General features: G+C 48.0%; 2 protein-coding genes across 3 annotated transcripts; one reads left to right on the forward strand and one right to left on the reverse strand.

The window, feature by feature from the left end:
• Positions 1-8,657: 8,657 nt before the first annotated feature.
• LOC115334962 (guanylyl cyclase-activating protein 1) lies at positions 8,658-27,355 on the forward strand. 2 transcript variants are annotated; one of them, XR_003921318.1, is made up of 6 exons: positions 8,658-9,091; positions 11,027-11,176; positions 11,741-11,831; positions 12,239-12,612; positions 15,336-15,338; positions 27,344-27,355. XR_003921318.1 is itself a non-coding variant. In XM_029999938.1 (4 exons), exons 1-4 carry the CDS (start codon positions 8,894-8,896, stop codon positions 12,397-12,399), a joined length of 600 nt encoding a protein of 199 aa, XP_029855798.1. In that variant the 5' UTR covers positions 8,658-8,893; the 3' UTR covers positions 12,400-13,963. The 2 variants fall into 2 exon arrangements, 1 of the variants encoding a protein (XP_029855798.1); XM_029999938.1 differs by lacking the exons at positions 15,336-15,338; positions 27,344-27,355 and having other exon boundaries at positions 12,239-13,963.
• On the reverse strand, positions 17,385-25,333 carry GUCA1B (guanylate cyclase activator 1B). Its single transcript, XM_029999939.2, has 5 exons — positions 25,271-25,333; positions 23,948-24,657; positions 21,729-21,878; positions 20,168-20,282; positions 17,385-19,540 (listed from the first exon to the last, which is right to left on the reverse strand). Exons 2-5 carry the CDS (start codon positions 24,149-24,151, stop codon positions 19,413-19,415), a joined length of 597 nt encoding a protein of 198 aa, XP_029855799.1. The 5' UTR covers positions 24,152-24,657; positions 25,271-25,333; the 3' UTR covers positions 17,385-19,412.
• Positions 27,356-27,755: the final 400 nt, after the last annotated feature.

Consider the following 27,755-nt stretch of genomic DNA (forward strand, 5'->3'; position numbering starts at 1 on the left):
AAACCCCCGGTGGAGGAAACCCCCGGTGCCTCCGCGGGTCTGTAGAGGCAGGGCTGCCCCCCCGGGGTGGGGGGGTTCCCGGGAGCGGAGCGGAGCGGAGCGGAGGTCCCTGCCCGGCCCGGCCCGGCCCGGCCCGAGGGGCTTTTCTGCGGCCGCGGAGGGGCCGGGGGTCCCCGGGGCCGCGGGCAGGAGCGGGGCTGGTTGTCAGCCCCTTCCTGCTGCTGGGGCGGTGGGGAGGAGGCGAGGTGACCCCGAGGGGCAGCGGGGCACGCAGTGTAAATGTCGCTGAACATCCAAGTCCTCTGAAAAATCCCCGACCCGACATGAACTACCCATCTTTTCAAGTCGGTGGTATACCGAGCATTTAGGTATGAGAGTTTTGATCTTTGTCTCACCGTCTCCGGTGTTTTTATTGGCCTGCCGTGGCAGTCCCGACCCGAGGGCTGGGGTCCCCTGCCCCAAGACCAGCCTTGGGACCTGAAGTCCCTGTCCAAGATCTGCAGGTGTCCGTGCAATACAAGGGAACGTCAGCCAGAGGCAGGGGAAAGCTGAAGTGTAATCCTTTCCCTCTGCCACGTGTATGCTAGGAAGCAAATTAGCACTGAGTTTTTAGGAAATGTCTTACTAAGCATTAAACTCCCCATCCTCCACGCCTGTGAGCCCCGCTGCAGATCCCTACTGGCTTCGGTGGGACTACGCACCGCCACGCACATCTCCCTCCCCAGCGCGACCTGCGTGTCATTAGGGGCTGGGATGGTTTTTGATGCAAAACCCTAAAGACAGTGGGACTCGGCCCCAAATCGTGTCTTGTTTCAGGTACAAAAGCAAGTGTCTAACATTGCCAACAATTTTCTGGGTCATGCAAGTAAAAATTGGAAGTAAATGAGTAACATTGGTTATTAATAAACGCTGGGATTTCTGGAGAACTTTAAACCCAAAATAGCTGTTGAAACATTAACTCTGAAACACAGCTCACAGCATCAGGGTAAGGTCATCCTGTCACACCTATTTCTATATTTCCAGCATATTTTGAGAGTCAAAATGATACAGATGTCTTTTTTCAGTGATAAGAATCACTTCTTTAATCACTTTGAAATTATGCTTTTCACAACCTTTTTTTGCCACAACGTACAAATTACGGCAACACATTAAATCACCCATGAACAATGAAAAATGAGCACTGTTATGATACTTCAAAAGGAAAATCTAATCATGGCATAAATTGTCAGGCAGCACTTAAATAAAGTGAATTAACATGAATGGCAAATGGGGAAAGAAAAGGAGAGATAAAATGTCATACCACGTGGATTCAATACTGTGGTTGTAATATAGGGGTTAGAAGTATTTAAGATAGTTTTCAGAGAATTTAGCCTGCTCTGCAGATGTGCAGCTCCATCCAGCTGGTCAGACACCTTTCCCGGCCGGGGAGCGGGGAGTCTCCATGGGCAGCCTGTGCCCAGCTCCCGCTGCCGCTCCCAAGATCCGCTCTAGGAGCAGCAGGCGATGCCGAAGGGACAGCTCTGTGCCGTGCACAAGGCCTGCAATTAGTGGGACTCGCACCCTGTCTGACAGTTATCTTAACTGCTGTTTGTGTGAGACAGGGAAAGGAAACCATCCTGCAAACATTTGCACGAGTGTGACTCCTGCACACCCTGAGCTCGCTGTGCAGGGAACACAGCGCAGGGACCTACAGTCGTGTTTTAGCCGAGATCGCAGGAAAGGGGATAGTCCTGCCTGCAGATAAGAGTGGTAATAGGATGGAAACTGGGAAACAGCATTCCTCCTGAGAGCTCTTCATGGGAACCCATCTAACTGAGCCCCAGACATTTAAAGAAAATACATTGGCACCTCTCGAAAGCAGAAATCAGATGACGTGAAGGACCCACTCGCTACTGGAAAGACAAAAGACACAATATCTTTGCAAGACAGGCAAGGCATATGCGCTCGCTGATATTCAGAGTCTTTGGCTGAACAAATTGAACAGGATATACAGAGAGACAAAGACAAGGAAAAGGGGAATGAGAAGAGAAACTATTTTTAGAAGAGAAGCCAATAAAATCCTGTGGAATGAGAAAGCCTGGACTCTTGCACGAAGGTGTCCCACAAAATGTCGTTACACCAAAGAGACTTCAAAGGGGCCACAGGGCTGCAGCGATGCTCTGCGGGAACAGGAAGGTGTGACTCAGCTCCCTGACAATTGCTCCCGAGGTGTTCCTCTGCCCCCGGGGCTGGGGGGACTCCAGAGCAGCACCCGTGAGCTCCGGGGGCGATGAGCCGTACCCGTGCCACCCCACCAACAATGGTTTTGCCTCACCCTGGGTGGTGAGCGTAGGAAAACATATTCCTCACAACATGAAGGGATGTGTGTTTTGAGGTGAATTTATTATCCCAGTGAACATAAGCTGCCAAACAGGCCTGCAAGAGCTCATGTGCACGCTCCTGTGTATTTGTTCCAGCTGAAAAATACTCGCTCTTTACCTTCCACCTCCCAGTAAAGCATGGACCTCCCCCGGAAGACCAGAAAAAGCTCAGGACTAGAAGAAGACCGTCGTAGGTACGCTGCGGGGCAGGCGGACTTCTGCAAAGCACAAACTCAAAAGACGAAGAAAAGATGCGTAGTTTGGTGGCATGGCTGTAATTTTAAGGGAGGACAACTGCCACTCGCCGTGATCTCCTGAGTGACGGAGGCCACACAGCTAAAGGGACAGGTGGGCCGGGCTGGGCACAAAGCACAGGAAAGCCCTTGGAAGATCGCCAGCAGGTTTTATGGCATAGAAATAGCCATGTGAGCACTGCTCTGATGTAACACACCGCAGTGTGAGGCTGCCTTTGATCCTAATACGGGTAAACACCCCAGAACAATCTGCTTTTCCATCAGTGTGAGGAGCTGCGCCCTGCAGTTGCAGATCGTTCCCTGCCGCACTCGCAGGTGTCCGAAGTGCTTGTGCAGCACGGGTCCCCAGCCGGACCCGAAGGAGGGAGGGAGGGGACGGGAGGAGAAATTGCTAAATGCAATTTTCAGAGGTTTTTTTTTTCCTACCAAACAATCTAATTGACAATACCTAATTATCAATTTACAACACCTAATTTAATTGATAATAAGTATTAGGAAATGCATACAGAGTCTTCGCCGTTACTGAGGGAATCCTCGTTAGTTTCTTTTCCTCCGCTGACTAACATGCTTAAATTCAGCGGGTCGCCACGTCTGATCTGAGGTCGCAGATTGTGAAGGAGAAACCCTTACGCGTGGCTGCAGAACAGCAAACTGCACCCGTGGAGAGAGAAACGGCTCGTGTCTGGGGCGGGGAGCGGGTCCACGCTGCCAAGGCCACGTTTCGGTGGGGGTGGCAGGGCCGGCAGAGCAGCCGGCAGCGGCCCCAGCCGTGCTCCGGCTGGACGGGCAGCAGCGGTGGTTCCCGTCGGGTGAGGAGAAACAGCACTTTCCTAATCTCTTTGGCCGAGCCCCTGCTCTCCCGCGCACCCTCTGCCCGAGCAGCCCTGCTAGCCTGGGCACCCCTATGACAGCCACCACCCCGGTGACACCCCGGTGGTCACAATGGCCCCGATGACCCTGATGATGGCCCTGACGGCCAGCGCTGCCCACCCCGGCAGTGCTGCCTCCAGCCTCCACCCCAGACGGCCCCGCATGCCGGGGTCCCCGCCGGGAAGATGAGCTCACAGGTGGGAGCCCCGGGCTCACGGTTTGGCAGGAGGGACTCCAGCTCGCCGTGTCCCCTTCCTGTGGGCAGGGGGCTGGAAGACCCTTGCCCTGAGGGTGGCTGGGACAAAAGGGTCCTGGTGCTGTCGGTGTGATGCATCGTTCCCTCCCCTGCTGCGCAAATCCCGGCTGCACCGCCGTCAGCCGGCTTTGCCCCCGTGGCCGCTGAGATGTCAGAGCAAATCGCATGCGATAGCCCTGCGATGGCTCTGCAGGGACAAGCCAGGAGCTGCAGGAGCGGGGACTCCCCGCTGCAGAGCGAGGGGGATGGCAGCGGTGCAGGGACAGGACGGGCAGCACCGGCAGCCAGGCGGGGGGGACACTTCATCCGGGGTGGACGTCTGAACCCTTCGTGCTTTCTTGATTACTGAAGTCAGTCTTCTCTCTGTGACCTCACCTGTGAGGATCTTCTTTGAGAGGCAACAGACAATTTGGGAGGGATTAGGGATCTCTAAACATATGACTAGATGCAATAGGATTATGTGGGACTCTTAATTCAGGCACGGAGCTCTGGCAGTGCCATAAATAGCACCGTGCACACTGAGCTGGTGCTTCCCCTCAAAGACAGTGATCGTGTAAGCAGGTGCACTCACCCAGGCACAAAGGATGTTTCTGCCAAGCTTCAGATGCCCCAGAGGGTGAGCCAGAACCCCCAGGGCAGGCGAACCCCATTGCAAGAGCAAAGCCCAAAGCTCAGCACTCCCTGGCATGGTATCCTGCCCATCACTGGAAATGACTGTCAGCCCTCTATCGCTGAGCACATGCAAGGCTTGCACATCTCAAAAGCATCTACGTGACTTAGCAGTTGGGTTTTCAAAGTAACACACCTCCACACCCCAAATATACTGCTTTAATAACATTAATGCCTCCCTGCTGGGTGGATGCAGTTGCAGCAGCGCAGTCGTGTGCATACTTGTCTTATCTTCCAAAGCAAGAAAGGCCATGAGCTATAATCATCCACGTATGTGAATATAATAATTTCTGAACAAATCTAAGTGTGTTCAGAGCAGGGATACACAAACCACACTGAAATGACTGTAGTGGTACAAAATCTGCTCTTCAGGAGTCAAAATCCCATTGTTTTATCCCCTGTGGATAAAATAGACTGACGTTTCCTTGTGGCAGCGAGTGCTGAAATAACACTTGTCCTGAGCTCCAGCAACGGAGCCTTTCAAGCATCTGGCAGGTGGCTGTACTGGGGGAATGAGTGACAAAAAGAGGTGGTGAACCTGTGCCGATCTGGTCATTTCCCTCAAAGGCTTTAAGGAGATTTCTAAACAATTTGCGGGTGTCCCCCTCTTAATAGGTTTAGGAGCTAGTGTTCACAGCCAGCTACAGGGAACAGAAATAGAGCACCAAGTAAGCCAAGGCGTCACGGAAACTCGGAAACCTCTTTACAAGGTTAAAAATAAAGCCAGACAGCAAAGCATATATTTAGGACGCCCAGGAGTAAAGCAGCTAATTGCCAGGGGGAAGAGCCAGTTTCCATTAGCACAGGGGTGTCATCAATGAAAACAAGATAACTGAGTCACGGTTAAATAACAGCAGCAGAAATACTTTCCCAGTCAAGCACAGCCTTGGAGCAGCCATCGTGACAAGTCAGGCCCATGTGTGTCTTGGGGCACACATCCACACCACCTCCTCTGGAAAGGGTTCATGCAAATGCACAGGCAAAACAGGCTGTTTCTGCAGTCCCTGGTCCCCCGTGTCGTGCGTACGGGTGATGGCACTGCCATTGCTCCAAGGCTTCAGAAATGTGACCCAACTGATGACGAGAAAGAGTTTGCCCCACAAGATTCCATAACCCTGTTTTTCTCTTCACGTTTCTGGGGGGGAAAACCCACTTAGAGATTCAGCAAGAGCAGTTAGCACAGCAGTACGAGGCACAGGGTGGTGGTAGGTACCTGCAGAGGGACCTGGAGCCTGCTGAGCTGCTGCCCCGGGCTGTGTTTGTAAAGGGCAGTGTTATGTTTGTGTCATCACTGATACGGCCCATTGCGTCTTGTGGGTCAGGCTGGGTTGAACCATTTTCATGGCTGGTTTGCCATGGCTGCAGTTTGGTGAAGACTTTACAAGGAGCATGTATTGCTGTCATTTATAGCTATTGTAATTGAGATCCTGATCTGGGACCGGGGCTCCCCTGTGCCAAACACAGAAGGAAAATGTAGTATCCCCCAAAAGTGATGAAAGGGTGAGCCAGGTCAGACTGACAGCGGGAACATCAGAAACTGGGTAGCACTTTATGTTCACTCTGCAGTGTTACAAATAACCAGCTGAAATGCAAGTCAAGAGAGAATCAAGTCCTTTGAGTCTCGCCATGTGTATTCTCTCGGTACGCTTTGTTTTATTTTCACTAAGTCACTTCCACATTCCCAGTACATCATTTGACTTTAAACTCACTTTCTCTTTAAATAACACCACCTTAGATTTTTAGCTAAAGAAATGTAAACACCTGACTTCTCAGCATTTATACTGTGTACTGACTGCCCTTGCAGCGAGGGTAAGCAGGCTGGCACTCCCTAAGCTCTCCTGGTTTGTTTAACTTGCTGCTTTTTGGTCACCAGCACACAACTCTTGCGTTGGGCCTTAAGAACTGATGAGGATGGCAAAGTGTGTGGGCAATTGTCACGGATTTGTCTGGCTCTTTTGCTCCACAGGTGACTAAAACACAAGAAGCCCCTGGCAAAGACCGCAAGAGACCAAAGGGAGTGGAGGAGACCAAAGCAATGCAGGAGGTCTCTCGCATGCCGCCCATCCCAACAAGCCAGCAGTCTCCAGCATGTCACCACAGGGACCAGCCTTTGGCCACTCACTTCATTCCTTTTGTTGCCCATTTTGGGGGCCGTCAGCCCAACTCCTTCAAGTTTCTCTTCTACACACCAAGTTGCTCCAACTCATACAGCCCCTTCTACACTGCGCAGAGGCCAACCTGCGGGTACCGCTACCACCGCGACACTGATCACACCAGGAAGGTGATGGATGTCTCGAGTGCAAACATTGTGAAATGGAGACCCATTCTGGGCACAAAGCCGTAGTCGAGAGCAATAAAGCCCAAGCAATGAAACCAGCGACTGGTGTGACTTCAGCTTCCCATTGAGTGTCTGTGTTACGACAAACAGTGAGCACGTGAGCCAAGGAATGGGTGGTGAGGCTGTGTCACTGCTCCCCAGAAAAACACGCAGCGTGGATTTTGCTCTAAAAACCCGGTCCAACTTGTCCTGTCATTTATTGCCACCTGCCTACACAGAGGCACTGGGTGTCAGCAGCACATGGCACTGCATGCATGGCCACCCAGCCAGGCACATCTGCACAAGCCTGGCCTTAGAATACACTGCAAAACCTGGGAAGGTTTCACCAGCTTCTTCATCTGAGCCTAAATTCTGCTCCTTCTTTGAAAGGACATCTTCTTTCACTAGGCTTTCCTAGACACAGGCAAAGTATTGTTCTTCGTGAATGGAAAAGCATGTTTCATTTGTGGCACTCAGAAATGAGATAGTAATTGGAGCTGAAATTCAGGCGGCACGTCCCTGCAGCTCTTCTCCAGAAGGTAGCACAAGATGGTTCAGCTTTTGCACTGCCCGTTCTGGAGAACTGGATGCACCATTAGCAAGTACTTCTTAAAATACTTGGTGAGCTTGTATCCACGTTTAATATGCAACTTTTCTACTATTAATGAATGCCTCAATATTGCAACCCCTCTCTGTGCTTTGGGACAGGCTATCCCAGCCCTGTCCCCTTTGGTGGGTGGGTCAGAGCCCAGGGCACCCACTGAAGGCTCACCTTGCTCACAGGTGCTGTGCACAGCGGGGACCTGTGCCTGCTGCTGCTGGCGAGTGCAGGATTGGCACATCCAATTAGCGTTCCTCAATCTAATGCCTTTTAAATAACTGTTTTACGCTTGTGTAATGCCACCTGCTTTAGCGGAGTTGTTCCTAATTTGCTTCAGTGCAGAAGCAATACCAAACTCTGCAACACATAAACGTCGGGCTCTTTGTCTTAAAGTTGTCAGGTATAAAAAAGTAAGTGTTACAGGACAGACTCTCTGCGGGTAGAGATCCAGTAGTCACATCCATTTCATTACTAGTGGAGGATCTGGCCCATGCTACTTTCTGAGGATACACTTTTTTATCTCCCAGTCCTTCTCTGAATGCTGTGCATCAGAGTAAAAACAACATTGGTTTTGGTCATAATCACATGGAGAATTTTTCATGGTAATTCATCATAAATGAAAATAGAAGCTGCGTTCAACTCCACTGGCGTCAGACAAGTTCTGGTAGCACAGCGGCCAGGACACGCTCCGGGACGTGCCGCAGGTGGGGTGATTCTGTGGAAGAAACACTCAACTGGCAGGACCAGAGAGAATGGACACGGGCACCCAGCAGCTGGGTGGAGAGGGAACTTCCGCAGGAGAGATCATCATAGCATCTGGTGTCTGTATTTAAAGCACTTAAAGCTCTACCATTCAAAGCAATTATGTTTCTATGTTTGTCTCAGCACACCAAATTTACCCTCATATAGCATCTCTTATAGGAGCTGAAATGGTACTTCCACCTCCCTGAATTTCAGGCTCAAATTGACAGCCCCGTCTGGAAATCCTCCAGCCAGAGTAAGGTGAAGGGAGACCAAAAAGACAGTAAAGCACAGAGACTTCCGAGTGGTTTTCTTTTGTTTTTCTTACTCTGATTTTTGGTGCAAAAGTTACTGCTCATGTGAGCCCACACAAAATCATAAATGAAGTGGATTAGGAGATTACACCATCATGGAGAAAATTCCACCCTCATAATCTCCTGCTGGGGCTGTAATCTGCAAGACTTCCCCGTTTTACCTCCTTTCTATTTTAACCCTGAAATCTTAATGCCTGGCAGGAGCCCATCACACCCCCCCCCCGAGCCTCATTGGCTGGGGAGGGATTTGCTGGGTACTTAAATGTCACCCTCTTGTCCAAAGAGGGTTTTGTGCTTTTGAGTTTTCCTGGGCAGAGGTGTCTTTTGCATCCATCACCACTGAATCGGTACAGCCCACACACAAGGCAATTTGTTTTTTCCTGATACTGTGATCCCTGCAGCGCTGGTGACATTTGGACTTTAAAGGCAAGAAGCAGAATTTAAAAGAAAGCCCTCAGATTGCAGAAAACATCCCTTTTTGGTTGCAAAGTGACCAGCACTCGGCGTGGAGATGGGGAACATGGACGGGAAATCCGTGGAGGAGCTGAGCACTACCGAGTGCCACCAGTGGTATAAGAAGTTCATGACGGAGTGTCCTTCTGGCCAGCTCACCCTGTATGAGTTCAAACAGTTTTTTGGCTTGAAAAACCTGAGTCCGGCAGCGAACAAATACGTTGAGCAAATGTTTGAGACGTTTGACTTTAATAAGGTAAATATTGTTCTTCCCGCTCAGCCTGTGCCGGGATCGGCCGTGCTCGGCTCCCTGCGTGCGATCGGGTGTGGTATATTTGGGTGTATGCAATATAGATGTATATCTAAGTATATACGGTCCGATTCTCTACGGCCTCATAAATTGTAAAATCAGTTATGTAAGCAAAAAATGTCAGCAAAAAATCTGGAAGAAAATAGACTTCTCCCAGTATTGATTTAGTTTTAAATTATTTTAGTTTTAAATTATTAAAATTGTGGGGTTTTATCTGGTAGTCTGTGATCCCTTTAAAATGAAGTGCCCTTTAATCCTTAAATATCGAATGTTGTGACAGTAAGGAACAAGCGAGCAGCGTGAGAACAAGCGCTGCATTCATGCAGAAACAGCGAGTTCCTGAGCCACGCAGCGTGGCATGAGCTATGGTTTACAGAACAGATCGGGTTTGTTTTTCTATTGTTTCAAATTATAAATGGATTACAGTTTCATTGATTTTATTACATGTGCTCAGTCCCGTACGGTAAGGAGCTCGGGCCCTTTGCTCCCTGCGGAGCGGCTTTGCGCCTCGGGCTGTCGCTGTGCCGGACCCCCGGCGCGGGGCAGTCCCGGAGCGCCTGCACGCGTTGGGGAGCACTGTCTGCCCAGCTCGGGAGCCGTGCCAGAGAAGCAGATGGATGCTGTGTCTCTGAGAGGAAACAACACCCTCCTTTGCTTGCAAATGATTTGAAATTGCACCTCATGCGAGATGAGGAATATATTTTATGGCAACTCGAAGGGCTTAGTGGGCTTAATCCCACTGAAAATAATACAATTTAGGCCCTAAATCCTTTAGGTATTTTGTTTGTGCCTTGGCCTTTACCTTGCTCACTGCCCTGTGTTTGAATGCATGCCTGAAAAGGGAATTGATGCACAGGAAATCCTGCTGGGAATGGGGCTCAGTAGCTATTTATACCTAATCTGGCTCTTGCAGCAGTGGGATAAAGCAGATGATCTCTTCTTGAACCTGCCCCGTGGCGCGGTGGCTTTGTTCATTGACAAAACCCTGGCTTATTCCCTCCCAAAGACTTTCCGTGGTTTATAGTACGTACCATTTGCCTTCAAAGCGCTTTGTATCTCAATGGTATGTGCCATCAAAATGCTCTGTGGCGAGCACCACGTGTTCTAGCAAACTTCCTAGAAGCTGTGAACATCACGGGGCAGCGTCTGCAGGCAGGGTGGTGGCACATGAGCTCAGCCCAGCCCAGCTTTGCACTGGTTCCATAACCCTGGCCGGAGAGCCGTCGGCGGGCCCAGCTGAACGTCTCCAACGCTGCGGCGTGAGCTGGTGGCGGGCAAACACCTGGGAGGAAAGTCAAAGATAAAACTGTTTGTGCTTTTGACGTGACCAAATGTCAAGCAGATACACAAATGGCACAGGGACAGAGCAGCGCCTTTCCAGCCCGAGATGTCAGCAACGTGCTGGGGTCATTCCTGAGTTTGAGTTCATTCCTCTCCTAGAAGTTTGCGTGCGAGACCGCTTTGCAGCAGAAAAGAGCTATAGGTGTGCGCAGACAGGATAAGGTTAGGTAATCCATCAGGGTTCATCTGCATAAGCCTGTTCCTCTTTGACCTCTGAATTACCACTGCTTTGCAAGAAGAGGCTTCTTTAGCACAGGCTAGATTTTGAGGCTTCGTTAGTCCCCAAGCCAGGTACACACACTGAGTTCATTCATATCTCTGCATAAATGAACGTGGAGCCCTCACCATATGGTGCACTGGCTTTAACTGGTGGGTGTGTGGGGAACCCGCACCCTGCTGCACTCCCCAAGCCCCTGCTCTGAAGGTGGTGGCCACATGCTGAAGTCTTCCAGTGGGGACTTCCAAAAGTGACCAGGAGAATCACTTACTGCCTGACTTTTTGCTTTTCATCTCATCTAGCTTCTAACCTTCTGCTTTTAGGATGGCTACATAGATTTTATGGAGTATGTGGCAGCTCTGAGTCTGGTCCTGAAAGGGAAGGTGGATCAGAAGCTGCGATGGTATTTCAAGCTCTACGATGTGGACGGGAACGGCTGCATTGACCGGGGAGAATTGCTGAACATCATCAAAGTGAGTGGGCTCAGCTTTTTCCATTTCTATCACAGACTACAGTCATTAGACACAGGTAGACAGAAAAGTTGTTACAGGAATATTCCAACCCAAAAGACAACTCCCTGGTAAATTAGTAGGCACTGGCCAAACCTGCTGCTTGTCCTCTGCCAGTCCTCCCACCAGGCTGGCCTCCCTCGCCGGACCTGTTTCGAGCACCCCACACCCCCCACGGCACCTGCACGCTCCGACACGCAGGAACCCCTTGTCTTCTCATTGCAGGTTGTTTAACCACATCCACTGAAACCTGCGCTGAGATAAGCACTTGAATTTAATCTAAGGATTTTCAGAGGTGAATGGCTCCTGGATTATCCCAGTATGCCCACTTAATCTTTTAATGCATTGATTTCCTTTTTAAATTATTTTAATCTCCAGTGTTTTAGAAAAGACTTACTCCTTTCAGAACCTAACTCCTTGCAAAAAAGTTTGGGCTCTCATGTCCGGTCACTTAGCCACTTGTACTGATGGATACACAAATCTGTACAACGCTCAGTAATGGTCCTCCATGCCCTTCTTTCCCTCCAGGCTATTCGAGCTATCAACCGGTGCAACGAAACAATGACGGCTGAGGAATTCACAAACATGGTGTTTGACAAAATTGATATAAATGGAGATGGTGAGGAATTTTCTTATGCAATGCCAAGTACTGCTCCCACTTTCCCCCTTACCTGCAGTTCAGTCTGGCAGAGCAATTCCAGATGCTGGATGTCCTAAAACCCCAGAACATGAGGAGAGCTGGCAGACAGCGGCTCTCCGTGACGGTTTACCTCCCCGTGCCCTCCACGGGCTGCAGCCAGCCCGAGGGGACACTGCAAAGTGCCCCTCGTCATACTGGCAGGGTGGGGATCTGCACGGGGTTTAGCTGTGATGGGGTTTGGGGTGGGCGATACACAGACCCGGGACGTCCGGGAGGGCCCTGGTTTATGGTCCGTGCAGCTCCTGGGGGGCGGCTCTGAGGCTGGTGGCGGAGGGAGGAGAAGGGCTGCTGGATTTAACAGACCTTTTCTGAACATGCCGTTGCAGGCGAGCTCTCCCTGGAAGAGTTCATGGAGGGCGTGCAAAAGGATGAAGTGCTGCTCGAGATCCTCACCCGCAGCCTGGACCTGACACACATCGTCCAGTTGATCCAGAACGATGGGAAGAACCCTCACGAGCCGGAGCAGGAGGCAGAGGCTGCCCAGTAGGCTCCCGGGACGCCTTCCCTTCGTCTCTACTTTTACCCCCTCGCATTATTAAAACAAATCGGGTCGTGGTTGTGGGAGCTGGTGAGCTGTCCCAGCGCTAGTGTGACCAGCGATAGACTATCCCGCTAGCGCAGGGACCGGGATCTGCTCCGAAGGTGCCGCTCCCCCGGCAGATGGTTCGGGGGAGCCCGGGGCTCACCGGGCACTGCCCTGGTGAGAGGAAGGGCTGCTGTGAAGAGGGGGTGCTGCCATGGCAGCTCGTCACACTGGAGGCACACGACCACCCCCAGGACTGCCAACGGGGCCACGGGGCCCTTCGCTCTGCGGGGGCCTCTGGATGTTGCTGCTGAGCAGAGAGGGGGTAGACTCTCGCCTCCCCGGGAAGGGGGAGCGGCACCACACGATGCAGTTAGGTAACGCACCAACAGAGCCTCAAAATTCCCACCGAGGCAGTGGCCAACACCAGCATCTGCAGCCGCTGCGGGGGACGAACCCCAGGGCTGCCCGGCACTTGGCCCCGGTGAGGGAAGTCCCCAAAGGACACACGTACAAAACCTAGAAAGCAGACCTGAACCTTCTCTTTCCGTATGTATTTCCAGAGCACGAGATCAGTGGGTTTGGTCATTTGTTCTTTGATTTGTTATTATTCTGTTAGCAATCACTAGTGATAATGTAAGACAAAAACATCTATGAGCTAGAAAAAGGGGAGCGGTGAATGCAGTGGCTTTTCTTTGTTTAAAAGCATTAAAAACATAGAACGGTGCCTTTTTTGAACAACTATCTGAACTTTAAGGGCATGTTTCTCCTTGAAATGTCTGGAAGGGCTGCAATGGCAGTAACCTGAGAGGGAAAAGTCTTGCATGTTTGTAGGAATATTCCTGCATGTCTTATCACCTCTACAACAAACTTAAACTCTCCTGCAAGTTACACTCTGTGGCACCCTCGAGCATCAGGTGGTTTTAACTACAACGGCAGCGAATCGTCTGCATGCAGTTCGGAGGGGTGTGCTGCTAGAGACAGGCTAGACGCAGTGTCCGCGCCACGAGCATCCGCAAGTACCCGAGTATTCCTGAGCAGGCAGTGGGTACCATCACCTCCACAGTACAGTGGGCTCAAGTACTGCCCCCTGTGGAATAAAACCCAGTCACCCCTTATTAGAGCATCCTGGGCACAGCAACCTCGTCAGCCGGTGCTAATTACCAGTGCCACGAGAGGGGCTGTACCCAGGACCGAGCACACGCACAAGGGAGGCTGCGAGAGCAGCGGCCTCGCCCCCGCACCGTCCGCCGTCCCCGTGCCGAGCCGGGGCTGCGCCTTGGCTGCTCCTGGAGAGGAGTTTCCTCATCTGATGGGAGCAAGTTTCAGGTGTGGCGAGGCAATACAGGACACCAGGAAGGATTTCTTGCCTAGCTGAAAGACTTGTTATTTAGCACTGAATGCTTGCAATTCATAAGCAACTTTCTGACCATTTTTCCTAGCATCTTTTTCACTTGACAGTGTTTTACCTGCAAGCTTTTGTACTTCCAATCTTATAGTGAACTAATAAAGATATTTTACAAGATTATTTCCAGTTGTGCTTTTTCTCTCTTTCAATCAATCATTCTGTTTCCAGCAGGACAGATTAACTGTCTCACGTTCTGCAAGTGCGGAAGCCTTTGGTTTGCCTTCGTTAAAATAGTTCTTTTGCAAGAACAGCACAAGTGTGGGGAGAGGTCTGTTTTCTTCAGAATCAGCGTAGAAAAGGGGCTGCTCCTGGGTTCTTGCATCCTGCGGTGCTGCCTGCTCTTCTGAACCTCACCTGCATTGAGCAAGCGTACTTTAATAAAACCTCACGCCCTGGGTAGTCCTACAACTCTTTCTTCTGGAGCTCTGCTTTACCCACCGACATTTCTAGGCACCTCCTGCTTTCCTCCCTGCTGCTTTCTGGGCCACGTGTGGCAGCCCCATAGCTCCCTCCTGCCCGTTTTCCGCCCAGACAGGCAGCAAGCGCGGGATGCACGGCCACGGCCCCGCCGGCAGCTGCCCCCGGCAGCCTGGTTCGGGATCTGGTGGTGTTGGACAGGCACACAAACCAAAAGGCCACGGAGAGGAACCCTTTGACAGGCCAGCTTGTCCAGGCACCCCACTTACACCAGTGAGAGAGAGAGCAGGCTGCAACCATCTTATTAGAGCCAGGCTGAGCTGTTTACTCAATGTGTAATACTCCTCTTTGCAGCAAAATTAACCCCCCCACAAATGACCAGCACAAAACTTACTGCACTTCACCTTTACAACAGCAGCAAGGAGGGAGCCGAGTTCAGCGTGGGCTTTCTGTGCACACTTCTTCCGCAGAGACACGTTCAGTCCCACCCATGCTTCCTTCAGCCTCTCTCTCCTCTGCAAGCCCAAGAAGCTGCAAAAAGCAGCCCTGACAAGCCCAATTTCTATTTATAAAGACAAAGTTATTCTAAAAGGGCTGTCTCAGAACAGCCGGCTGGCCGGAGGCACCTTTCGAACCTCAGCGTCTCTCTCCAAAGGATGTTTTTTCAGCCTCTAAGAAAGCAAATTAAAAATAATTAAAAACTAATATTGTGACTCTCTTTGCCCTAACTCAGGCGTAATTAATTTATTTCAAAATAGTGGTGGCTGTTCAGGTGCCAGCCACAGACGCATTGCTCACTCTTGTGACAATGTCACTGGTGAATGAGGGGCAGCACAACCCCTCCAGGGAGCATGGGAATGGCTTTTTGGGGGAGCTGCCATCAGAGGGGCGATGGGCCTCTGAGGCCGGATGGTCGTGCGGCAGGTCCCAGCTCTGCCCCCCCCTTTGCGGTGACCTGGGACAAGTCCCTGGAGCCAGGTTTGTTCGGAAGAATTGCGGCTACGCTAAAACCACCCAGCAAGCGGCTTTCTGCAGCACCACGCCGTTTATCTCAGCGGGGTTTAGCTGCCAAAAGGCCGTAAAAGGCGCAGTGCACGCCTGCCTTTTGAGAGACGCAGAAATCCGAACTGCGTGGACCCACCTGGGGTTGGGAGGGTCTCGGGTGGGCTCCGCACCCACGTCCTGCCGCCAGCGGGGCTCCCCGGGATTCCCAGCCCGGTTTTGGAGGATGTGGAGCAGGGCTTCAGCCCTTGCTACGGTCTCCGCCGCAGGAGAGCCCGGCCCGGAGCCCCGCCGCCCCCGGCGGTAGCCGCTCCCCGCGGGGAGCCGGGGCTGCCCGGTCCCGGTCCCGGTCCCGGTGGCGGTCCCCGTCCCCGCAGTGCCCTCTGCGGCGGGAACCGGGACGGGCTCGCCCGGCGGCGACGGCTGGGTCTTGCGGAGGAGCAGCGCTCGGGAATCCCGGGAACCCGCCGGGAACGGAGCCGGTGGGCTCTCCAGGCAGCAAAATCAAACAGAAGCGAGGTGATGAGCCCGGGAACGGACGGTGGCAAATTGCAAAAATATTTCCCTTTGCATCCCCGTGCTAAGTTAGGGCGTGAGGCCTGAAAGGCGAAGAAATGAGACAAAACAGGTTCTCAGCCAGATGCTTCTAAAGGTCCCTCATCCCCAGGGGATGCGGCTGCCCTGCAGCACAGCGTACGGCGCATCAGATCCCAGAACACCATTAGATTACCTTAAATACGGGGTTTTTAAGGGTAACGTGTTTGAGATACTTTCTAAACTTCTGAGGTGCGCTTTCCTTTGAAGAGGAGGAAGAGAAAAGAAAGAAGAGTATTTTCCCATACTGCCAGAGCTGACCACGAGCACTGTGAGGAAAGGATGAGTATGGGGAGACCACAAAAAGTCCCTAGAGCAGTCAGCACAGGGCTGTGTGAATCCTGGCATGGCCACTCTGTTTTTCAACATGACATTTTCAAGGGGAAGCTGCACCATGGGTGCTTTGGGAATGACCTGGACACAAACCTTTCCTCTGGGCAGCCACCGAACCCCAGCTACCCATGGGTGAACCTCACCTCTCAGAACATCAGGTGTATAGACAAATAAAGAGCATGGCTAAGCATAGTTAGATGTAATTGTCCTCTTCCCTTCTCAGCCTCATTATTTCTGCTGCTCAGCACTTGCCCCAGGAACGCACCTTCCAGAGTATTTTAGGATGTGATGCCTCCCTGGCTCCTGTTCTCTGGGGCCTCTCCCCATCAGCTCCTTTCAACAAGAACCTCACCTTCAGCTTTTTAACCTGATTATTTCACCTTCAACCCTACCCAACTTCAGGGGCATCAAACATCAGAGCAGATGGTAGCAGCTCAGAAAAATCACAAGCATTTGCCTTTTCCAAGCCATCCTGTTTCCCAATTTAGACCAAAAATAAATCCGATCAGTCAAATCCAATTCTAGCTGGGCTGTAAGTCTGGAAAAATGGATTATGCAAAGTGTCTGACATCAACAGCTTGATGTGAATGTTGAATTGAGTTTGGGAGGAGATCAAAGCATTTATACCTATGGATATAAAAATAGGACTAAGACTAAAGCACCTTGACAAAAGATTACACAATTGATAAGAGGAACAATTTTCCACTGGGTTATGCCAGCACTAACACAAGCATTACCCACCACATGCACCGTTACCATCCTAAGTCTGCTCAGGCCAGAGGAGGTGGAACCATCCAGCTGCCAAGCCCAACACTAGGCCCTAAATTCTTCGAGGTTCCTGTTTCAGTCCTGGCAGGGGCCATCTCATTGCAGCACTGTCAGTTCACTGTATTCTAACCACCTACTTCAAATTCCATGGAGAGATTTTTTTTTTTTTTTAAATGATACATTTATGCTTTTCACTGTCATTGCATAGAAGTTAAACAAAAGAGACTCCTTTCCTACTCTGCATCTGCAATAGCATCCCCATCTCTGCCTTATATGTGTCTTATCCAGGTTAGCTCTTACACTTAACACCTCCCTTAAATTCATTGTGTCAGTCTCCAAGACTACAGTTTTGGTCAGATACTCAGGTGCTTACACAGGTCTTCACCTTCATTCTAAATGAAAAATAAATACCACAAAACAGATAGAATTTTAATAAATCTTTCTTTATTAAATTCATATGTTACAAAATTTCTACCAAGAGCTGTACAAGTGCTCAGTGTTAGGATGCCCTCTACCACCCCAGCAGAGGACTGCTGGTGGGGGGGACACCAAACAGCTTCTTCCATGCCTGACCTGACCAGGTGAACAGAATAAGAGAATTTAAAGCATTTAAGTAAACCTGCAGTACACAACTATAGTAACTAAACATCCACTTAAAAATTGTGCAAGAAGCAGAGTGTGTTATGTTGTTTGAGATGCTGAAATTTAAGGAATTCGAGATTTGTATCCTCCCATCAAAACATTTGTCCACAAGTTGGAAAATCAGTAAAGTGAATCTTTTCTTCCAGGCCCTCAAGTCAGAAGTAAGATTTTTTTTTTTTTTCTTTCAGATCTTTGGCTGAAACTATTGACTTGAATGAGCTTTAAACAGCTGCCTTACAGCAGCATAAACTAGAAGCCTAATCAGCTCTGATAAGTAAACATGCCACAAGCTAGTGTGCATTTACAGAGAACTCTTCGAAAGGCTATTTAGAAGTGGAAATGTATATGCATTTGAACTCTAGCACTGATTGTATCTTATCCTGAATACTTCCTCATGTTCCTGAATTTAAACATTGGTTAAATTGACAAGACCACAAACCAGCAAACTAATCAACTAATGAAAGATACTACATTCACAATTAAAGGCCACAAAAAAGGGATTACAAATCTTTTCATTGGGTATGACCTGGCCCACTGATCCCATGGGAAAATTAAAATAAAACAGAGAAACACGTGTTATTTTCCTGGGGAAAATTTTCTTGCAAATAAACCAATAAATCCAATAATGGTGAACCAAAATCGTGGTTCAACCCAAATTCTCTTTCCATATACATGTATATGTAGGAATATGGGTTAGAATAGCAGAGCTCAGCCTACAACCTGTGCAAATTTTATTTCTATAGTCTGTGGCTAAATTAAGTCCAGTGTAAAACCACTGTACTACTTCAGTAACTCACTCTGATTTTGTCACTTGTTCCATTCTGTGGTCCTGCCAATAAAGCAGCGCTAATCCTCTCATTGCAGAGATGCTGCCAAGCAAAACTCTGCTCTTCCCTTATCTCCCCCTCCACACAAAACTTCTCCCAGTGCAGTGAAAGTCCTGGAGCTCCCCGAGCTCATTCAGTCTTCACAGGGCAGGAAAAGCTGTTCTAGAGTGATGATTCAGTAAGAAACAGGCTCAAAAGGAACAGAATCACTCTTGTGCAAAACTGTCCTCTATATGTGGCTGCCAAGAAGAGGTACAATTTCTACTGCTGCTCAGTGTTTGGAAACAGCCTTTTTCCAGCCTCACAGAAGCCCAGGTCTCTGAACAGGTAGAAGGAGCAGACTCTGGTCCACAGGAGGGAGATGCAAGGATTTACTGCTCCACCTCTCCAGCCCACACATTATGTTTTCCTCAAGTCTGTGTACTGTCTTGGCTACCGCTTATAATCCAACTCTCATTTTTGATAGCGGTATGTTGGTGTTCAATAATTTTACATTAGCAGTAGTACTGTCTACTAAATATGCATACAGACCCCCTGAATGTATAAAGCCTGCCAGAGCACCTCTTTGGGTTTGATGTGTTTGTATCTCTGCAGGCATGAATGATGCGAACACTAGTCTGCACTGGAGACAGTACCACTGTGTCAGGATTTCTCACTTCCCGATCCTGTCATCACACTAAAACCCTGCCCAGGATCCACTGCAGGAAGCCACAAAAAGTTTGTTCCTTGGGGTGTAACCAAAAACCAGAGCTGGCAAACACCATATTGTGTCCAGAGAAAGACTTATTCATGGGCCAAATATAGACTCTGGGTACCAGCAGTATGCAGCACATGGGGTTTAGATTGAGATATGGCTTCTTAAACCACTGAAGTTTTCATCTGGATGCTGAGATTGTATTAAAAAGGAAAGTCACTACCACCCTAGAGTAAGAGAGCCACAGTTGTAGTCAGCATCACATTTTCAGCTGTATCAAAACTGAATTTTCTCAAAACAAAGCACTCTTTCTCCTCTGCTCAGAGATCCATCCCCCAGGGTTTACATCCATTTGCAACATCTTCATCACCCACTTGTCTTTCCTGGCCCCATCAATGAACTCATCAAGAGACAACTGCCCTGTGTAGGAGATGAGGACACAAGATAGGGAGACAAAACAGGACAGATAAGACAAGAAGGCAGGAAGTAAAAGCCATCTACGTTTCAGAAAAATATGCTAATAAGACAAAAGCTATACTTAATTTCCCCATGTAGTTTAGGCCAGCTAGCCGAAAGACAAACCACCACGCTGTAACCCAACGCATTCACACCTACCCCATCCCCGTCGGCTAACATGAAATGTTGCATTAGCTTACACATGCTCCTCCAGGAGGATTGCAAGTCTGATCCTGCAAGCTCCAATTTGACTGGAGCCACTGTCTTTACACAGGCTATTTGTGCTGGGACTGGGACCTGCACTCTGGCTACTGGGTGTTTTCAGAGGATGAGATCTCTGTGGCATCAAAATCCAGACAGAATAGTGACCCCTTTGTATTTTACATTAAAATAACAATGAAAATTATTTCATCCTGCTGCATCAAGTTATTCTCGGTTCTAAGAAACAGACCAGAACCAAACCCAATGTGTCTAATATGAGTTACATAATGGTCCTAAGTGATTTCTTGATAGATGTAATTAAAGCTAGCCTGCCCAGTACAGATAACTTCTCATTACAAATGACTGCAATCTGAGCCACCGATCACTTACCATCCCCATTCTCATCCACTAACTGAAATATCCTGTCCACAACCTCCTCTGGTGTGAGCAATGGGGTCCTCTCTTCCACCTCTGACCGACACACTTTCTTCAGCTTGTAGATAGACTGAAAAGAAGTTCACAGATTAGGAGAAGAAAATGAAAAGCAGTGAACTCCACTATCTTCCCAACAGTGTAAAGGTCTTTTACAAAGGCTGCGGTTTTAACCTTTCTAGAAAGATCTGCCACTCAACAGCCTCAGACCTTTAATGAAACCTCTGACCTTATGCTCACACACACTGCAGATTACTTCATTTGCTCTTTGAAGCTGCTGCCCTCCTATTTTCCTTACATATATTGGTCAGACCTCAGGGTTCCTTTGCAAAGAACAAGGCAAGAGTTTCACAGATGGGAGAGTCATCTGACTTTTGAGTATGATTTTTTTTTTCCTAACATCTGAACCCAGGCACATCTGGACTTACCCAGCCCTCTCTCTCCCAGGGAACTTGTGCCGAAGCTGCAAGATCAAACCTGTATTAGCACATATTTTGACCCATAGTTTCTGTTCCACTTTGTCACTGGAAAGGGGCAGATTTTATCTATTCCTCCCATGACAACCGCCTGTTCATTATTAACTTTACTCCTTAGGCTGAAGGGTTTGTCTGAAGTCTTCCCAGAGAGGGGATTAGCAAGGGCCTAACACAGCTCTGGCCAATTCCTGGCTGACCTCAAAACTATAATTGAGCCTGCCCCAGACAAGCTCCTCAGATGCTCCCACACCTGCTTCTGGTGCTACAGGTAAAAGGCCGGTCACACTTTCCAGCCAAAAGGACCTGCTTTCCACAGATTCAATTTCTGATGTTTTCTTGATACTGCATTTCACCCAAGACCCTAAAATGTTTGATAACCATTGATTAAGCCTCACAAGTACTGCTGTGCAAGGGTAACAGCACCTGTGGTGCAGGGGTGACTCTAGCACAGTCACCAAGGTATTTACCTAAAGTGAGAACTCAGGTATGCTGTGCCTGACTGTCTGCTAAGCCCCATGCCTCCTCTCACACCTTCACACAGTCACTAATTAAAGCTAAATGCAGAACATAACAGAAACCCAGAAAGGAATAATTACAAAAGGGATTCCTGTACTAATTTGTGCCTCTCGGCATATTCTCACCAGCTACTCAGACAGGAAACTTGGCTCCTGTAAGGGGCATGGGGTGAAACCCTCTTCCACCCGCCAGTGCAATGAATCTCAGCATAAAAAGGTTGAAAGGAAAGGCAGAGCAGAGATACAGGAACTCCACAAAAGCACCCAGATGCTGCATTTCTGGACAGCTTCAGCAGCAGCAGCAGGGGCCAGGCTGCCCACAGTGGGTGTAACTGATCCCTTAGCCACCCCAGCAGGCTCCACCAAACCACTGAGCACATAACCCTTTCACCAAGGTCAGGCATTTTCACCTCATCACTGTCCACAGCTGCCTTGAAACCTGATTATCTATCACAAAACCCATATACATCATTAAATTGCCAAAGAACAGAGATTGCTTAAATAAGTGATTAGGCAATGCCTACTTACCTCAACAATTTCCAGCAGCTCAGGTTTGTCTATGCAGCCATTCCCATCCTTGTCATATACTTTGAACGTCCACCTCAGCTTGTGTTCCAGTTTTCCTCGTAAAACAAGATTCAAGGCCGCTACGTATTCCAGAAAATCAATGGTATTATCCTGTAGAAACAGAAAAGCAGCAGCTGAATGACACTTAACTGGGTGTAGTTGATAGAAAACTGCTTACAAAACCTGCATAACTGCCAAAAAGATAATCGATGGGACAGCTATCTATTTGCCACTTTACAGATCTGTGCCTGTTCAAGACCATCAGTAAGCACAGCCATACCCTTCTGCACCAAGGATGAGTTCATGAGGAGTGTGACAGTGAAGAGCAAAGCAATGCTCCTACATTGCAATAAGAGGGGACACCCACCACGAGTCTAAAAATAAGCAATTTAAATACTCCCAAACACCACAAATTACATGGAGGATAGGGAGGCAGATGAAGATCAGTGTGGTGTTGACTTTTTGGGCAGGGATCGCCATTCTCAATGACCTCAGCTGCTTCACCACTGAGACTAACATCCAACCATTACCCCTTTTTTCCATCCCTCCCCCTTGTTTGATCTTGTTTCATCTGAGGAAGACCATGACAATGAAAATGCCACAGTTCAGAAGGAGGCAGCAAGAACACCCACAATAAAGGATTTACATCAGGTGTTCATCCTCCTAAAAACTTCAGACAGGGAAGGGATGCAGGGCTCCCTTGGCAGCCCCCAGCAAATGGTCCTCATGCAGATCAACACCATCCCCAGGGCTAAGCTTTACAGCCCTCCCAACCCAGTTAGCAAAACCCCCTGGAAGATCTGGGCTCTGCATCTCCTGCCCGGCACACTCTGCTGCAGGCACTGAAATGTTCTGCAGGAACTGAGAAAAACCTGCTACTCCTGGACCTCGGAGGCCAGCAAGCACAAAAAGACAATTGAGGCATTGTTTTTATTTTCTTACCATATTACTAATAATCCTTTAGATTGTTAGGTCCTGCTCAACTGATTATATACCATGGGCATATTGAAGCAAAAACATGAACCCAGGCCTAATTTAGTGTTTTTAATATATGCAAGTACCAGCATCCCTTAAAAACAGATTTTCAGTCTTATTAGGAAAACTCCTATAAACTAGGAACGGGACTTCACCTTTTATGCACACCTTTTGCTCTGCAATCCTTTCTGCACAGCTTTCATAACACAATTTGGACCCAGACCTTCAGTTTTCTGCAGGAATTTAGGTTTTGCCAACTTCAAATTCTGAGAGAAGTCTCTGACCTGCCCACATCTTCCAAAGCTTTTTTTATCCTTTCTCACAAACTGACCTTTATTGCCACCTTAATATGATTTTGCCACTGATTTCAAAGGGAGCTTAAGGGAAATTGGTATAGCTGAGAGATGACAGACTTGTCTCCCCTTTTCCTGTATTGATACACAGCAACAAACAACCCCATACTTTGAATATGATCAAGAGCTTCAGGAAAAAAATTGAACTGTTTGGCAAGCACTGCTTACCCATTTCAAGACGAGAAAGCCAACCATACGACTTTTTTTTGAGTATCTGAAACATCACAGGCTAGGATTAGGCTATGGTTTGCACCAATACATGGGTATGCATGAACTGCTACTAAACCAGAAAGCCCACTTTTCCCAGGTGTCTGATGACAAATACAGCAAAGGGAATCAAAACCAGAATGTCTGAATTGTTCAGCATTCCTTCACTTTTGAGCAGCTAAAATCAATATTTTGTTACATGCCACCTGTTCATACAATATATATGCATTTCCTCCAATGTATAGCAAGTCTGAGTAGGACTTTCCTCCACTATAATTCCCCCTGTATCATAACAGATAAGTATTTTTTTTCCATGTAGCAGCCTTGGCAATTTGAGGATCTTTCAAAAATACTGTCTTAAAATGTGACTGCCTAAATTTCAACTTTTTAATTCAACCTTAGTCCCTTAAGGGGACATTCTGTCCTTAATTTGTGTACAGATTTATGAGAAGATAAATCCATACCAGCCCATACAAAGTAGTGCAGCATACGCTGCTCCTCCTGCCCTAGCAGGTCCATCGCCCTTACCTTAGTCTCATGAAGCATGGCAACAAGGGTGGGAACTGCACCAAACCACCTCCAAATTACAGAAGACAGACATGAAAATTATTAGACAAATAGTTGCAAAAACTCCTCACCACTTACCCCATTCTTATCGAAGGCTCTGAACATGTTTTCAATATACTCTGCTGCTTCACGGTTATCCTGGACCCCGAAGAACCGCTTGAATTCGTGCATGAAGAGGGTCCCACTGGGACATTCAACCACAAATTTCTTATACCATTCCTGCAATTCTGCAACATCAATCTCTGCTTGCTCCCCTTCGGCATTGGTGAACTGTTGTCCCATTTTACTCCGTAAAGCAAGATTAAACAAAGAAGGAACAAAAGGAAAACACTGCCAAAGTCCTTTGCTTGTATTGTCCTTTTATCACCTTTATTTGCTTTTTTTTTTTTGTTCTTTTTCTTCTCACTGTCTTGCGCTTTTATTTGATGTTAATATTGTGTCTTGCTATTTCACCTTTTTTCGTGTGTTTTACTTTCTTCTTCCTCTTTCTCTCCTACAGTTTTCACCGCCACAGTTTTGTGTGCTCACTTGGTGATTGTAGAGTTGCTTCTCTGCATTAGGGCAGTATAACATGTGGTATCAGGCATGTATAAAAATAACTAAGATCATTAGGAGATTCTGACCTACAAGTCAGAGACCTTCAGATGCTCTGAGCTGTGCCCTATTTAGGAGCAGACACCAGAGGCTCAGGGTCCTTCTGCACATTAATACCTTCACATCAAATAATTTAGGAGCCAAGGTTCCATTTACACACAAAGTACAACCCCACTCACTTTACTGTAGTTTTTCTAGAAACAAAAAGTGATTGTAAGTGAACTTCCCTAACATTAGTTTTTCAATACTGGCATTCATTACCTGCTCGTGGAGGATACTCAATGGTTCAGTGAAATAGGGCACAGTAACAAACAACAATTACAGAGAGCAAATCCTGAAAAAACAAGCACACACAACTGACACCACTCCCCTGAAAAAAAACTGCTAATGCATAAAGTTAATTGAATGCCTACTATAGGCTTTACTCTATATAAAGTGATTGAGAGAACCAATAAATGCAGATAGATACAAATATGCATATTTCTCTCATTTTCACAATTCACTCTTAAAACTCTCAGTTAAAAAATAACAGGAACATTTTATTTCCCTATTTTTTGAAGTATTGAGTTCTCCTTCTTCCCCTTCCACCATTTGGGCCTTTATCCATTGAAATACTCCTCCTACTTACCCTTCCCACTGAATACTGCTTACCACTTTTATTACAGACACAACATAAAGCTCTACCCCAGCCTCTTTCTGTTCTGCAGCTGCTCACCACAGCCTGGTAGCAGAGAGCTCAAAGCCATCTACCACCAGAGATCAAACCCTCCTCTCTGCAGACAACCTACTGGTCTTTTCTTTTCTTACTGGAGCCACCAGCTTTTATCCATATCATACCAGGTGTTCTGAATCCAACCGTTACATGTGTCAGCTGTAAAGAAATGACCTGTAGCTATAAAGGTGTCTGAGCCAGCCTGACATCCAGATAGGATTCTTCCTTTAAGAGGATTAGAGCAGCATTAATAGGAAACAATAGACTCCCAATTACAATAATGTAAAGGCCCAGAAGGATTGAAGCTGTTCACTTTTTTGGAATTTTTTTTTCCCCATTGTTTTGGAAAGAAGAGTGTCTCACATGGAAGAACACCAGTTAAGAATCAGTCTAAAATTTGATACTGCAGAACAGTACAGTGATTTTTACTCCCCTGTAAGAATAAGGTTTGTTCTGAATCTACTCACATGTGTAAGTAACCCATCAGTAGTATTGCATGTGCATGTATATATACATACCCAGACTAGCAGGAGTATAGTATAACTTTGCACTTCTGTACATAAGGATACCCAGGCAATGTATGGTTTCACTTAAGAGCTTTAAGCAAGAAGAGGATATAGGCAGTACAGCAGAAGTATGGAGGTTGATGGGGAGGACTGGAGGAGTTGCCAGAAAGGTTAAGGCTGTTCTCTTTCAGGGAAAAGGTATATTTTTATTTAATAATGTAGGGGAATCCTGTTTGTCTATCTTTGTGCCTAGAAGAATGCAACACGATTAATAAACTCAATCCTTCCTTTTGTAAATGCTTCAGCCCCTGAGTCTAAGACCACTTGTCTGCAGCAGAGCAGCTTGAGGTCTGGCTCATCAAAAAAAGTTATACTGGATCTACCCCCCAGCATTTGTCTCTTAGCTAGACCTACTAGAAAGAAGTCTTTGGCAGCCACAGTCACTGTGCTATTTATAAAATAGTTCTGTTGCAGTCTCCATTTTCCCACTCTCAGTTATGTATACCATGTAAAGAAATAGCTTTTTTCCCTCAATAATATTTTTTGAATCATCTTGGCTAATATCTGGTGAGGGCATGAGTTGTCTCTGGGTCACAAACAGCTTTCAAGAAGAAGAGGTGCTGCTGCTGGGACAGGGGTGGAGAGGGCTCATCGCACTTTTTCCTGCTGCACAGCTGGGGAGATTTGCAGGTGCTGGTGTGAAGCCTTCCACCATTTTGTACTGCTCTCCTGCACCGAGGCTGCATGCTGGAATGTGAGCGCTGAGAGCACACAAGACTCCACATGCCCAGGACATTGTCTTGCCTCATTGCATAATTTTGTTTTGCCTTATGGGAACTTAGTGATCTGTTCCCAAGAGAGAAAATGGTTCCCCTTTGTTTTGATGACTACAATCTTTTCCAGCCAGGAACAAAGGACTGCAAGAGACGTGGGTTACAAAGCCTAGCTGCTGCTATTGCAGGTATCACGACATACAATCGTGTTGATAAATAGTACTGATGTTGATTTGGCACTGAAATAAAGTAAATCCTATAGCTTCTGGTATGAAATTCCCTCAGCATATGCTCTCATTGTCCAACAAGTGTGCCCTGCAGACTGTACCGAAAGAGCTGCTGTCTCTCAGCCAGTAAGATGTCACTTCATGAAGTACAGTTTTATTGGCCAAAGGATTTTTTCATTTGATTTGGAAAAACAAATGCAGGTAGAGGTAAATATAAGCAGAGAGAACTAAAGATAAAAAGAATGATATCTAGAAAACGCTACAATAAAGAGCTTGGTGCTATTTGGCTGCCTGAAGGGTTAGGATCAATGCTTTACATATGTCAGAGCGAACACTTTGGATGATTAGTTGCAAACAGCTAACGTCTGATTACATATCCTGCCTAATGAGCTATCCCTAGATTATCACCTATACAGCTCAAAAGCTGTGGAGTTTCCCAGCCAAGAGCGTGGAAAAAGACAGCTTATTTCCCATCAGTTCACTAATACAACATGCTGCCACATGCTTCAGCAGAGGCTGGTAGAAACTCAAGAAAAAAAAAACCAAACAAAAAACCAAACCCTGCAGAGGGCTGGGAAGACTCATTTGTTTGGCATCTGTGTTACCACTCTGTGAAGGCAGCAGAGGCTGTAACAAAGGCAGCAGGGTGCAGGCAGGCACAGCTGCCGGGTGCGAGAGGACCAACTTCAATGAAACTGGAGGCAAGACTAGATCCTTCGCCCACGCTGGAGCAGCCCTGGCCTAGTCATCTTGCCTCATCGCTCCATTGTTTTAAATACCCCAGCCCTGACCTGCCCTAAGACCCCTCTTGTGGGTTGGGCAATCCCCAGTGTCCCTACAGCGGGCCTAGAAGAGCAAAGCTCTGCCCAGGGCTGCTCCCAGCCCTCTGTCCCAGACGGCGCGGGTGAGTGTGCAGCATCACGGCTGGCGTCTGCTTCCAAAGCTCCCCGAGCATCAGACCACAAAGAAAGCAAACCTGAAGCATCCTTAAATTTCCCTGCCACCAGGCAGGATGGACATGTGGACAGGAGGAACGCAGGGAGGATGAGCGGCACCTTTTGTGCTGACCCATCT

Source organism: Aquila chrysaetos, chromosome 24, assembly GCF_900496995.4.
Source record: "Aquila chrysaetos chrysaetos chromosome 24, bAquChr1.4, whole genome shotgun sequence".
Taxonomy (NCBI): Eukaryota; Metazoa; Chordata; class Aves; order Accipitriformes; family Accipitridae; genus Aquila; species Aquila chrysaetos.

What these genes read in the sequence shown, in the direction of transcription:
- LOC115334962 (XM_029999938.1), top strand. Translation starts at nt 8,894, where the DNA reads ATGGGGAACATGGACGGGAAATCCGTGGAGGAGCTGAGCACTACCGAG. An exon ending in AGACGTTTGACTTTAATAAG is followed by an intron (nt 9,092 to 11,026) that starts GTAAATATTGTT and finishes TTCTGCTTTTAG; the next exon opens with GATGGCTACATAGATTTTAT. An exon ending in AATTGATATAAATGGAGATG is followed by an intron (nt 11,832 to 12,238) that starts GTGAGGAATTTT and finishes ATGCCGTTGCAG; the next exon opens with GCGAGCTCTCCCTGGAAGAG.
- GUCA1B (XM_029999939.2), bottom strand. Translation starts at nt 24,151, where the DNA reads ATGGGACAACAGTTCACCAATGCCGAAGGGGAGCAAGCAGAGATTGAT. An exon ending in GAGCCTTCGATAAGAATGGG is followed by an intron (nt 21,879 to 23,947) that starts GTAAGTGGTGAG and finishes CTGTTTCTACAG; the next exon opens with GATAATACCATTGATTTTCT. An exon ending in AGTGGATGAGAATGGGGATG is followed by an intron (nt 19,541 to 20,167) that starts GTAAGTGATCGG and finishes TCTCCTACACAG; the next exon opens with GGCAGTTGTCTCTTGATGAG.